Raw genomic sequence first — 12,641 nt, 5'->3', positions numbered from 1 at the left:
GAATTGTTCTGATGTTTTATCTCTTCTGATTTTTGGCACTTAATTTCCTGTCTATTTTAGGACTAACTCTTCACTTCCCACATTATGTATGAAATACTGGCAGAATTTCATGTGCCCGTGATCTTTCAGGTGATGTTTTTGCACCTAAGCAGCTGTATTCAGTAAGAATAAAATTTACTTATAATTTTGGATTGGATTCCCAACAGGCAAAGATGACATTGCTCCTCCCCAATTTTACATCTGTGTCAATTCACACTGCCTTCAAGTCAATAGTGTCTTTTAAAAAAAGCAGTTAGAACAGGATGCATGTATAAGTGCTCCAGAAGTTGAAGTACAAAAATCTTTTAAGTAGCAAAGATTCTTCTCAAAATGAACCACTGATGGACCTTTTCTTTAAAAGCTAGTTTCTAAAATGCTGAAGTCAGTGTGATTCCCTTCGAACTCACTGAGAAAGATGCAAAATTATAGTGGGATAAAAACTGGATATGCAGCGAAATAATATTGCAGAGCTGAAAAAAAAGCTCTTGTTTCTCCCTGATAACTCTGATAATGCATTTTTTTCAAAGTAAAAAAAAAAAGTAAAAAGCTTCTTTGGATTTCTGGTTTGCAGTGATTGAAAGGGTGAAGTGAGCAACACTTCTACAGCTGCTCACTGCAGGGTTGCTCCTCAGTGCTGCAGCAGCACTGAGGCTGCTGCTCACTGTTGTCCCTCAGTTAACAAATTCCTTCAGAAGGAAAGATGCAGCAGAGCTGTAACTATTGCAACACCGCCCTAGGCCAAAGGAAACAATAAGGCTAAGAGAGGTGGAACTGATAGTACTGTATTTTTTTTGGCCAGGATCTTCCCTATTTCATTCCTCATACTAGGACCCCAATCAACCACTCCTTGCCAGTAGTGGACAGACGTGGAACCTCCATGAAATTTGTTTTCACTGAGCTGCCTTCAGAGAGAATACATTTCTCAACAGTTCATCAGCCTAGAAGAGGCAGTGAAAGCTGGGATAGCTGTAGCCATGGAAGATAACTATTTTCTTGGGTTGGTGGGTGGCTTTCCAGGTGAGGTGAAATTCACGATTACTGCTGAGGCCAAACTGAACACTGAAGGTACTGGAAACAGCACATCCCCAGAAGAGGAGACAATTCGCAGGGACACCCTGATTCAAACTCTGCTTGTTGAGGTACAGTAGGAAATCTGAATGTGCTTTCTGCTCTGTGGGAACTGCAATTCCTATAGCTGTGAATTAGAAGCAGTTAGCTAGTGTGAGGAGGCAAATCAGCTGACACAGGTGGAGCTGTGTAGGCTGCTTCACATGAAAAAGTGTAAATCACAACAATCAGTGGCATCCAGTCTTATCCTGCCACTGTCTTCTTCCTGGGATCATATGTCAGAGCGTACATGCTCTGACACCCCACAGATGTCAGTAGAGGTGTAGGCAGAAGGGAGGAGATTCTATACCTTACCTAAAAATGCCTTTAGCCTGTAACTCTAATACTGTAGGGGGGGGTGGAGGGCAGATATAGAAGGACAAAAGTTTATCTTGAGCATCATAAAGCAGAACCCACATAGGATTAGTTGGACAGAGTCCCTCTCATAGGCTGGCAATGTCTATTTTATAACTGCTTTCTAAGAAGGAAGTTGTTCTGGACAGAATGTTGTGTAGAAGAGAGAGGGAGCCATGGATCAAAAGATATTCTAGTGGAGATAGAGTAGGACTGAGTTCAAGGGTTGCACTGTCTGAATAGCCACATGGGCAGACTGCTTTACATCATTAAATTGTCATGGCTTCTTAGTGATGTTCTACATTTTATTTCTCTTCCTGACCAATCACCTGCAATCAAACAGCCTGAAGGCATTAAAAAGGAATTGACTCAGAGCTCCCTCGTCTGTACGAAAGGTAAGGTGAGGTCAGTCACTCATTCCAGGCAGTCAGTGGAACTGCTTCACTGTCTTGCAGGCCTTGTCCTATAAAACCAGAGGCCCTTCCAGAGGAGGAAAGAGGGTTTCAGGATCAAGGTGCTGGGCTACAATTCAGGCTTGTCAGAGATACCTTGCAATAAGTATCTCTGAAAAATACTCATTGGGCAAGTCTCTGCAGCATTTTCTTTACCCAGGCTGCAGATTTTAACAGTCAGTGTAGTAATGCTTACAAAGTAAAGACTTCTAGAAAAAAGATGATTTTAACAATTGTTCTTGTTACATTTTCTCATCAGGCACAACAGTCTCTGAACGAGTGTCTCTCAGCCTGCCAAGAAACCTAGTGCAGGGATCAGCCAGAGCTTATTTTTCCGTCATTGGTAAGTTTAGTACTTAGACTAAAAGCCAATAGTAAATGGCATTTCCCTAGTGCTGCACCAAGTGCCATCATGTATACGTGTGCAAAACTAGTGGGAAGTTCAGGAAAAACTTGATTTTAGAGGAAGTGTTTCCTACTTCACAATTCAGTCATATCAAAAGAGGACAAAATACTCAAATTACTTCAACTTAATATTGCATTTCAGATTATATTATATTAGCATATCCCATTCCCTATAGTAAAACAGTTAATACAGCTGAAAAAGTAGAAAAGGCAGACTTCTTTGAAAAAATTATTTTGATTTCTTGGAAAGAATACATCAGAACTTTGCTGACTGCCTCATTTCAAATTTATGCTTTTGCATAAAGAAAACCACATCAGTTGGTAAGTTCCCACAGAACAAGACTTTCAGGTCCAAATCAACTCTACTAATCACAAGGTCATTATTAAGTCTGACAGTTCTCTTCAGTGACAATTTTATGAGGTTCTGAACTTAGATTGCTTTCCAAATACAGGTTTTTTTCATGCCTGGATCAGTGTGAGGTGTGCTAAGACTGTGCAATACAGCCTCTGTGGCCCATCAGCGTCATACCCCACACATTGTTCTCACTTGTACACACAAAATGAGAAGCAGGTTGTAATGGGCAGAGAAAAATCTAATCCTTTTAAGGACTCATAGGTGTTTCTCAGAACCCATGCCAGCCAGTATTGGTGTATAATGCTGTGTAAAAAAAACATGTTTGAACTGAAATGATTTCTTGTATCTTTCATTCTTCAGGAGACATTTTGGGTACAGCCTTGAGGAACATGGAGAACCTCCTCCATATGCCTTATGGTTGTGGAGAACAGAACATGGCTTTGTTCACACCCAACATCTATGCCCTGGATTATCTGAATAAGACTGGACAGCTGACTGAAGAGATCAGAGTCAAGGGTACTGGATATTTATCTACAGGTGAGAAGGTTTCAGATTCTTCCATTTAATGTTGTGATTGTGTGCATTAAACTCTTAAAGTCTACATGATGAACACTCATATCTGAATTCTAGCACCACATTTATTGCGTTGGAGCATGCAATGACAGCACCCCAAAGAAGCATGTCATACTTCCCGCAGCAAAAGCACCTAGAATTCATAGTAGCTGACATTATTCACCAGACATACATTACTTAGTAGTAATTTAGAAAGTCTTACTGCTTTAGTTGAATGATCAGCAGAACTAGTTCTTTTCTGTGATTAGAAATATGTCTTTTTTTTATTGTGTTTTTAGGGTACCAAAAACAGCTATCATACAAACACCAGGATGGATCCTACAGCTCTTTTGGTAAACGAGATAGGGAAGGGAGTGTATGGTAAGTGATGATGCTTTCTATTTCCCTGGTGCAGGATCCTTAGGCTTTGAAAAATGATCAGTATTAAGTGGTTCTTATTTTTAATAGACCAAATGGATAAAGTTCAATTAATTTGGATTCCCTAGTAAAGGAGAGATTAATAAACCAGAGAGAGTGCAACAAGAGGAGAAGTTGATTTGGGCTACAGTACATAATATTCAAGGGGAGGTTGAAGGAACTGGCTTTGTTCAGCCTGTAGAAGAGGAGAGTAATGGGAAAACTGGGTAAAACTTTCTGCTACCTAGATGGCGACTGTAGAAAAGAAAGACTCTTTTCAGGGGTGGACAGAGTAAGAAAAAGAGTTTGTCCTTACTCAAGTTGCAACAGGGAGAACTCCAACTGAGTAGAAGGAAAAAAACTAGTTTTCCCCAGAAGAAGGGAAGCAGAAGCACTGAGACAGATGCCCATAGAGGATGTGGATATCTATCTCCAGAGATTTTTTCAATGTGATCGAAGAAGGAACTAGGTTGTCCCTAGTTCAAGCAAGTGGTTGGACTGGAGACTTCCAGAAGTACCTTCACACCTAGTTTAATTCATAATTCTATTACTTAAAATTAGAAATTACTATAATGAATCATCAAGCTCTGTCTGTACCCTTATTCTGAAAGAATGGTTTCAAGCACAGTGATGGAGAAACCTCAGGTCAATTTTTAACTATCTTTTTATTTAAACTTACAAAACACTTGTTTCTTTTACCTCAGACATTACAGAGTTCATGTAATGTAATTTTTTGTGCACATGCAGTTGCTGGTAAACCTTCTTGGTCTTGTTCACACCTCACCTGCTTTCTGTTTCTGATTCACCTACAGGCTCACTGCCTTTGTGTACAAGTCATTTGAGCAAGCCAAACGCTACATCTACATTGATGACAAAGTCCAGTCTCAAGCTTTGATCTGGCTGGCAAGCAAGCAGAAGCCAGATGGCTGCTTTGAAAATGCTGGGTCACATTTTAACAATGCTCTGAAGGTAACTGAGAGTAGCATAGTCTCACACTTCCAGTCCTGCCATTGGGACTGATCTGGATCATGTCTTCCAGACACAAGCTTATGACCATACCCTTACTCTTCTTGGTACTATTCTCTTGTGTCTATCACATACAAGCAGGGAATGATTCTTATGTCTGCTATTTACAATGTGATAGAAACAAGTAGAACTGTCTGAGTTAGAAGTCTCAGGGTTTATTTTTACTATTGCATTATGTGTTCAGCAACAGGCTATAATGTGCTTTATTGCATACATGCAAAAGCCAGAAAAACACATGAAATAATTTTTGGCTTTATCCTGAGTGAACTTGATCTTTCTTGTTCCTGTGCACACAGGGATACAGAAATTACTTCTGATCTCAAATCTAACTGGTATCTGAATTAATAACTATGAATTAAATAATATTTTATTTCTTTCTGTGCTGACCATTTCTTTGCTTGTTTTTCCTTCAGGGTGGAGAAGAGGGTGAATACTCACTCACAGCCTACGTTGTAGCAGCATTGCTGGAGGCTGGACAGTCTGCTGTGGTAGGTATTTGATGATGTTATGCTCTATTAGTCCAGTCAGCCAGTTGTCAAACAGTGTGCAAGTCATAGTTCTCACATCTGTATTCTTGAGTAATACTAACTGTTCTTGGTAAATACTGACTGTTTGACATTAGGATCATCTGAGGAAATCTATTTCCAGAACCCTGCAGTTGCCATAAATATTTGATGAGTGTTACAAATCAGTTCCTATGGGTTAACTTGAAAAATCCCTGAGGAATCCAGTTGGTAGTCTATGTAGATGCAAAATCCAGACTGAATTTGCTTACTCCATCCAGAGTCCAGGTCAGGAAGAGAACCAGTGCTCTGTTAGTCCAGCCATGCTGTCTCTAAACAAATAAAGAAAGAAGGCAGTACCATTAGAAGGGCATTTTTTATAGGATACACAATGTGGGCCCTTAAACATGACACGGATCGTGTATATTCTTAGCATGAAGGGTCAGTTATGGCAGCTTAAGCAGTGGTGGAAGTATTTAAAGAGAAGCTGAGACACAAATCCAGGTACCTGACAACCCTATTATGTTTTGCATTATCAGCATCCTGTTGTCCAGAGTGGCATGAACTGTTTGGAGACTGCATTTAGCAATGGAGTCCACAACCTGTATAACCAAGCCCTCTTTGCCTATGCTTATGGCTTAGCTGATGAAGAGAAAAGATACCAATTCTTCCTTGAGAAGCTGGACAAGACAGCTACCAGAGATGGTAAGCACAGTATGGCCATGATACAGGCAATACAGGTGATGGAATGGCCTGTGGTATGATGTAAGCTATTTGAATACAGTTTTCTCGTTCATGCTGCTCACCTCCCATTTCATGCCTGCTCTGCTACTGAATTTATCTCTATGAACTTCTCTGTCTCTCTCTTTTGGCTTCACAAAAGATGGAGTTGTGGCCTGATTTTCTCAGAGTTGTGAAATATGGGGAAAGACCTCTGGAAGTCTCAGTCCAAGGTAGTGGAAGACTGCCTGGTTCCTCCACTAGCCTCTTCTTCTACACACTGAACAAATTCAGTTCCCTTGACTGTGTCATGTGCTCCAGTCTGCTACTGCTTTAGCATCTGCTGTACTGCCTTCGCTTCAACCACTCTTTGACTTATGTAGCCTCCTTTTATTAATTTCTTTTCCATCCCTTTCTGTTTTCAGTCCTGGGACTAAAACTTTTTCAGTTCAGGACACTGATGGCTGAAAAAACTTCAGGGTAAAGGCAGAGAGGGAATTGTATGCCTATCTCTCAAGTGATGCTGTAGTGAATTAACCAGCAAGAGATTTTTCCATGCTTTATACATCCCACTTTTCTGTTTTCAGGTGCTTCAGTTCACTGGCAGAGAGAAAAGAAGCCACCAGCAGAACATTTACCTGTCTTCTATTCCCGTGCCCCTTCTGCTGAGGTTGAAATGACCAGCTATGTGCTCCTGGCTTTGCTCAATAAAGCAAAACTCACTCCAGAAGATTTATCTTACACTTCTCACATTGTGCACTGGCTTGTCAAACAGCAGAACCCATATGGTGGTTTCTCTTCCAGCCAGGTAACAACTGGGTTTGGTTGCCCCAGAACTTGTGTCGTGTCTCCTTAGCTCTTTACAAATTCCCCCTCCATGTGTGAGCGCTGACAAAGCATCAGGGAAATAGGAGCTGTGGTAATCTCATGCGCCATTTTACAGCTGGGTATCTAATTAGGAATCATGTTGTTCTTTTCAGGACACTGTTGTTGCTCTCCAAGCTTTAGCCCAGTATGGATACCTCACCTTCTCTAAAAACAGTCTTAACATAGTCAAAGTCAACTTCATGGAATCTCCCAGTAAGACTTTCCATGTGAATGACAAGAACCGCTTCTTACTGCAGCAGGCTTCCTTACCCGCTATTCCAGGGAATTACAGTGTGGAAGTGAATGGCACTGGCTGTGTCTATCTGCAGGTAAGCAAGCTGGAAACTCAGCACCACCCCTCTGAGAACTAAGCAAGTGGTCCCCCGTACCTCATTCCTCTCTGTACCTCATGCCAAAGCCACAAAAGCCTCTAAGCCTGTGATCATCTTGCACTTCCCATCTCTTTTAGACCACACTGAGATACAACATCCATTTGCCAAAAAAAGTTGCAGGATTTTCCCTCTCCATACGGCCAGCCAATGTGTCTTGCACAAGCAACTTCCTACCAAAGTTTGACCTTGTCATCTCCGCCAGGTAACTTCCTCTTATTGACCAACCCCTTTGCATTCATGGTTTGTTAAGGCATCAAAGGAAGGATTTAAGTACAGGCAGTTAACTGCTACTGCTGTAGGAAGACAAAAAGGATCATTGGGAGCTGAAAATGTAGTTCACTGGCCTCCTTTCCATTTGCAGACCAGACTAACAGAACTTCTCTCATTTTAGTTACACAGGAAACCGCAAAGTCTCCAACATGGCTATTATTGATGTGAAGATGCTCTCGGGTTTTGTTCCTGTAAGGTCTTCCCTGGAAAAGGTAAAGAATGGGAGCAAAGTGAATGGCAAACCCTGAAAACATAGGAAGTAGATAAAAAATAGTCTCTGGTTAGCAAACTGGAGCCCCATGGAAATTCTGCCAAGTCTCTGGGTACAGACTTCTGTCGCATACTCTGTGTATCAGACATGTGGCTGTTCATCTATTGAAGACAAATCTGTTAGGAGCTGCCAAATCCAGTAGCCCAATAGATGTGAGACTGCTGCAGCTTCATATCCCCAGGTACAGCCAACAGCAGTCTGTGTATTCTCAATAGGCAGACATGCACATCACACACATATCTACATACCTACAAGGCTAGCCACACAGATCATCAGAGACAGGAAAGACAGCATTTACACAACTGCAGCACAAATGACCTTATTCTGTTTCCTTTCTTGGGTAACCAGACTGAAAGCTCATTTGTGGGAAAGATAAACATACATATATATATATATATATATGTGAATGTATACGCATGTACATATATGTCATGCAAATATGCAATGTGGGCCCCTCTGATAGCTGACCTTAGATACCCAATCTGCCCAGTATCTGCCCCTGGATTCTTGTTCTACCCAGTTGCTGGCACCTGGCCATACGCACCCCCAAGGCTGCAGCAGCGGTCTAGTGGCAGGACCTAGAGTGCCTCCCAGCACTCACATATATGCATGGTGGGTATCTCCAGTAAACGGCTAACATATCCATAATGTATCTCCAGTAAACAGTAAATATGCAGTCTCTGCAGCAGCTGCGCTTAGCCTCCCAGTTGCCTCATGCAGACACATGCACACACCCAAACAAACACAAAGGAGTCTCTGCCAGCTGATCAAGCCCAATAGCCTGACCAGTTTCTGCTCCCAAGGCCTGGTCCCTCCTGTAGCTGAATCAGATCCTCTGGTATATTCAGTATTTGGCCAAGACTTCAAGTAGTCAAAAAGAAGAATGCAATTCACTGCAGAGTCTGCTTATAGCTTAGTACACTTGTAATCATTCAGCCTTCAGTCCTGAATTCCTTTTTTTGGCTAGAATTGTGTAAGATTCATAACTTTACTTTGAAAGATCTTTCCATTAGGATGTTACACTGGCATGCTATTCCTTTTCATAGGTACTTCGGGAAAAAATAGCTGGTTTTAAAGTTTGGAATATTTTGGGGTTGTGTATTTTTATAGAAAAATAATTTTGCTCATATGCTTTTCTAATTTTTTTTTTTAAACATTTGGGTAATTTTTAAATATACAATGGACTAGCAAGTGAGTCAGCTTGAACTGCAGAAATGTCGCGTAAGTGTAACTTCTCATTGAAATGAGAGCATTCAAGTTAATGCTGAAGTCACATGCACCAAAGCTGACTGGTAAAACTGTTTATCATTGTGGTTGGTTTGCACTCGGCCTGCTGTGAAAATGTTCTACTTGCATTTCTCATTTTGGCCAAGAGATGTCAGAGTGGCACAGGAGGACGATGGCAGCCACTCTAAACGTGTTTTGCTATGGAATAGTTATTTCTAAGTGTCCTTGGCAAGTCTCCTATGTTAACATTGCTATTATTTGCCTTATTTAAAGCTTCAGTACCAGAGTTCTGTTGTGGATCGTGTAGACATCAAGAACAACCATATCTTTTTCTACCTTCAGAAGGTAAGTTTGGGAGGTTTCTCTTTGGTTTCATTAAATTGGAAGTTTAAAACAGGCTCCCAGATTAAAACAAGTATATCTCATTAACAGCAGATTAGCAATATACGTCTTAAAGATGTAAAGGGGTTTCATTCAATCCAACATCAAATCTATATATACAAAGTAGTTCTAGTCTACAGTGAAGCGATAAGCATTTATTGCTTATTGTGAAGAATGCTGTATGATTAAATAGCATTTCTCAAAACATAGCTAAGTTGCAGTCATATTGCAAAAGTTTCCAGTCCACACAATATTCCTCAGTGATGCTTCTCATCAATTAATCTGAGAGTGTTTTACAGGGAGTCCGTATCATCCCCTCCCTTTTAGAGAGATTTATGTATGAAAAGAATAGTTCTTCCACATCAGTGACATTGATAAAGGGAATGAGAGAGGAGAAAGATGAAAATCAAAACACAAGAGATCTTAAAATACCAAGAACGGAAGAAGAGAGGAAGCAAAATTAAATACTAACAGTATCTACCTCTCAAATAGTAATTCTTATTAGTAATTCTTATGGTCTCCAAGAATCTAGTAAGGAAGATTGGAGTCAGTGTTGCGAATTCACAGAGAAGCTGAGATCTTGAGATGTGAAAAGTTTACTCAGCAGGGCACCAGTGATGCAGAAAGTTCTCCAGAGCCCTTGTCCATATCTCCACTCCTATAAAGTGGTCAGTAGGATAAAAACAAGGTCAAAGGGTGAAGAGAGCAGGGATACACAAGAGGAAGTTTGAGAAGCTGAGGAAGCTGAGGCTAGGGGAAAGTTTGGGATATATAGCTGCAAGAGTGTGGACTGAGGAACAGAACCACAGGGGAGGATGGAGATCTTGAGCTCAAAGTGATTTAAGAAAGAAAAGGGAGGAGAAGATTCATAAGGGTGCTGAAGGTGATTTTAGCTGGGAAAAGGCAAGAAAAGAAACGAATGGCAACTTTCAATGACAAGATGAACGCTGATGTGCTGAAAGCTGCAGTAACCAAGGAATGGCTGGGATAATTGGCAATGGAAATAAAAAGAGAAAGAAAGGAGCACACAATTTTAGCAACAAAACTTATTTAGCAACAGCTTTTAAACAATCTGATTTGATACCAAGTTTACAATCTGGAGAGAACTGAGAATGGTACTTTGTCACACAGTCTGACCCAGAAATGCCTTCTTCAACCTTGGCCTCAGGGTAGATACAAGAAGAAAAAGTCTGATACATTTTCTTGTCTTGCCATTTCCAGGTTTCCCAGAAGGAAATAAACTTCTCCTTCAGTGTGGAGCAAAGCCTGCCTGTCTCGGATATCAAACCAGTGCCAGTACATATGTATGATTACTACGAAACAGGTAGGTGACCTTAATAGGCCTGAGCAAAACCAGTGAAATCAAAGTATTGATCTCAGTATTTACAAGGTGTGGACAGTGTGTTTTCCCTTGCTCTCTCTGTGCAAGCCTCTCTTCCCTTTACTGCATTTGCTGCCTTTGTGTCTCAGGAGAGACTAGTGGAGAGCAAGTTAGCAATTCTGCTGGTTTTGATTACTAAATTGCAAAGGTTTTGCAGAGCATAGACAGTTTCTGCCCCCATCTTTTCTTTTTCGTCTGCATTTCAACATAAAGCAGATTAGAAAGTGATATGTCAGGAGTTGTTTTCCTGCAAACTACATACATAAAGAAGTGTGATTCCACTTTATTTCCACAGCCTGAACACTATGGTTGAAATCAATAACTGAAATGTAGCAGTGGCCCTGTCTTTCCTGGTGTGGGTTATCTCATATTTTTGCTTTATATTGCAGTAGAAGGCTGCTGTCAAGGAACTCATCCTTCGTGCAATTTAAATACTTAGGTAGGAATGACAGTTCCACTGAACTCAAAAGGAGTTTAAGCACCTAACTAGAAAGTTAAGTGTCTGACCACCTTTCCCAGTCTGGCCTCATGGGATTAGAGTTGCATCAGACATTACCCAGAACAGGTTTCCCTGTGCTTTTCTCAAGAGTGGCATAACCTTTGGGAACTGCATCCTAACAGATGAGCAGCAGTGTCCAGAGAACTGGCCCTGGAGTGCACGTTCTGCCACCTGATCCACATCTTTCATGGTCTCAGCAATGATGTGTCCTGTCAAGCATAGCCAGAGGAGTGCATTGGATTCTGACTGTGCACCCCTGTAACTGAGTGTCTTGACAACTGGAAGACTACCACAACATCTATCAGATGTTTTCTGGTTCATAATGCATTAATCACAAGTGCACATGAACTGGGGTCAGAATGATTTCTCACTCATAAAAATGTCATCTTCCTTTCTTCTTTCCAGATGAATACGCCCTTGCAGAATACAAATCACCCTGCTCCCCACCTTCCAGCTGAAATTAGATATGTGCCAGAAGAGATAATGGTTCAGAAGGTATCAGACAAGCATTTGTAGAGGAAGGAGAGGATAAGAGATTTGGTTATTTCTGGGAGGGCAATGAAAATCATATAGAAGAATGAGGAATAAGCGAATCCCAAACTGCAGTAGATCAGAATGACCCATTTTGGCCCATACTTCAAAAGAGCTTGGGGTCAGTGTGGATCAGAAACTCCAGATAAAGTGCTTTTCCTAACAAGGGAGGTACTGTGCAATTGTTAAACCTGACCATCCATCTTTTTGAAAACCCATGACACACATTCTGGTGAGAGCTTTGTGTAAGGGTAAACTCCCGAGATGTGTACTCATGGCCATAGATTCCTCTTAAGAAATCCAAGATTAGGAGAATAATCTGCTACTGGTGAATGTTCTGTAGGTTTTACTTGTTTTGGTCTTTCCATTTATCCTGAAGGAAGATTCTGCAGAAATTACTTTGATCCTCACCTTTTTCAGTAACGGACTGAGTGATTTACAGAGGTCAGAATTCTAGTCACAGGGAGACAACTTTTATGCAGTTTTTGCCTCTATTTAGAAAGTTTTTTTCAGATTAACAGCTCATATTTTACTGCTCTTTATAATAAAACCTTCTGATTGTCCATGCTATTTGTCCCAGTCTCCACTCCTTTTATCTAGAACTGGTTGCTGTAAGGTATTTCATAAGATAAAAGTTCGTACCTTGGACATGTCAATCAATGACGACGTAGAATCATAGAATAGTTAGGGTTGGAAAGGACCTTAAGATCATCTAGTTCCAACCCCCCCTGCCATGGGCAGGGACACCTCACACTAAACCAAGGCCTCATCCAACCTGGCCTTGAGCATTGCCAAGGATGGAGCATTCACAACCTCCCTGGGCAACCCATTCCAGTGCCTCACCACCCTCACAGTAAAGAACTTCTTCCTTATATCCAATCTAAACTTCCCC

At 41.1% G+C, this 12,641-nt stretch overlaps 1 protein-coding gene across 1 annotated transcript in view; it reads left to right on the top strand.

Annotated features, from left to right (window-relative positions):
- The window catches only part of LOC308233032 (ovostatin-like), a gene marked incomplete at its 3' end in the record, with an annotated part of 29,226 nt that extends 17,550 nt beyond the window's left edge, over positions 1–11,676 (top strand). The window contains 15 exon segments of the mRNA XM_080639536.1: positions 1,057–1,178; positions 1,844–1,895; positions 2,212–2,295; positions 3,073–3,249; positions 3,564–3,645; positions 4,494–4,650; positions 5,121–5,195; positions 5,750–5,915; positions 6,518–6,738; positions 6,911–7,126; positions 7,267–7,391; positions 7,581–7,671; positions 9,231–9,302; positions 10,560–10,662; positions 11,624–11,676. Coding sequence (XP_080495662.1) covers positions 1,057–1,178; positions 1,844–1,895; positions 2,212–2,295; positions 3,073–3,249; positions 3,564–3,645; positions 4,494–4,650; positions 5,121–5,195; positions 5,750–5,915; positions 6,518–6,738; positions 6,911–7,126; positions 7,267–7,391; positions 7,581–7,671; positions 9,231–9,302; positions 10,560–10,662; positions 11,624–11,676 — 1,796 coding nt within the window.
- Between the last annotated feature and the right edge of the window lie 965 nt (positions 11,677–12,641).

The sequence above is a fragment of the Psittacula echo genome (genome assembly GCF_963264785.1).
Source record: "Psittacula echo genome assembly, chromosome: 1".
Classification (NCBI taxonomy): Eukaryota; Metazoa; Chordata; class Aves; order Psittaciformes; family Psittacidae; genus Psittacula; species Psittacula echo.
Note: the sequence above shows the minus strand (reverse complement) of the source record. Positions and strands in the feature narration are given on the sequence as shown.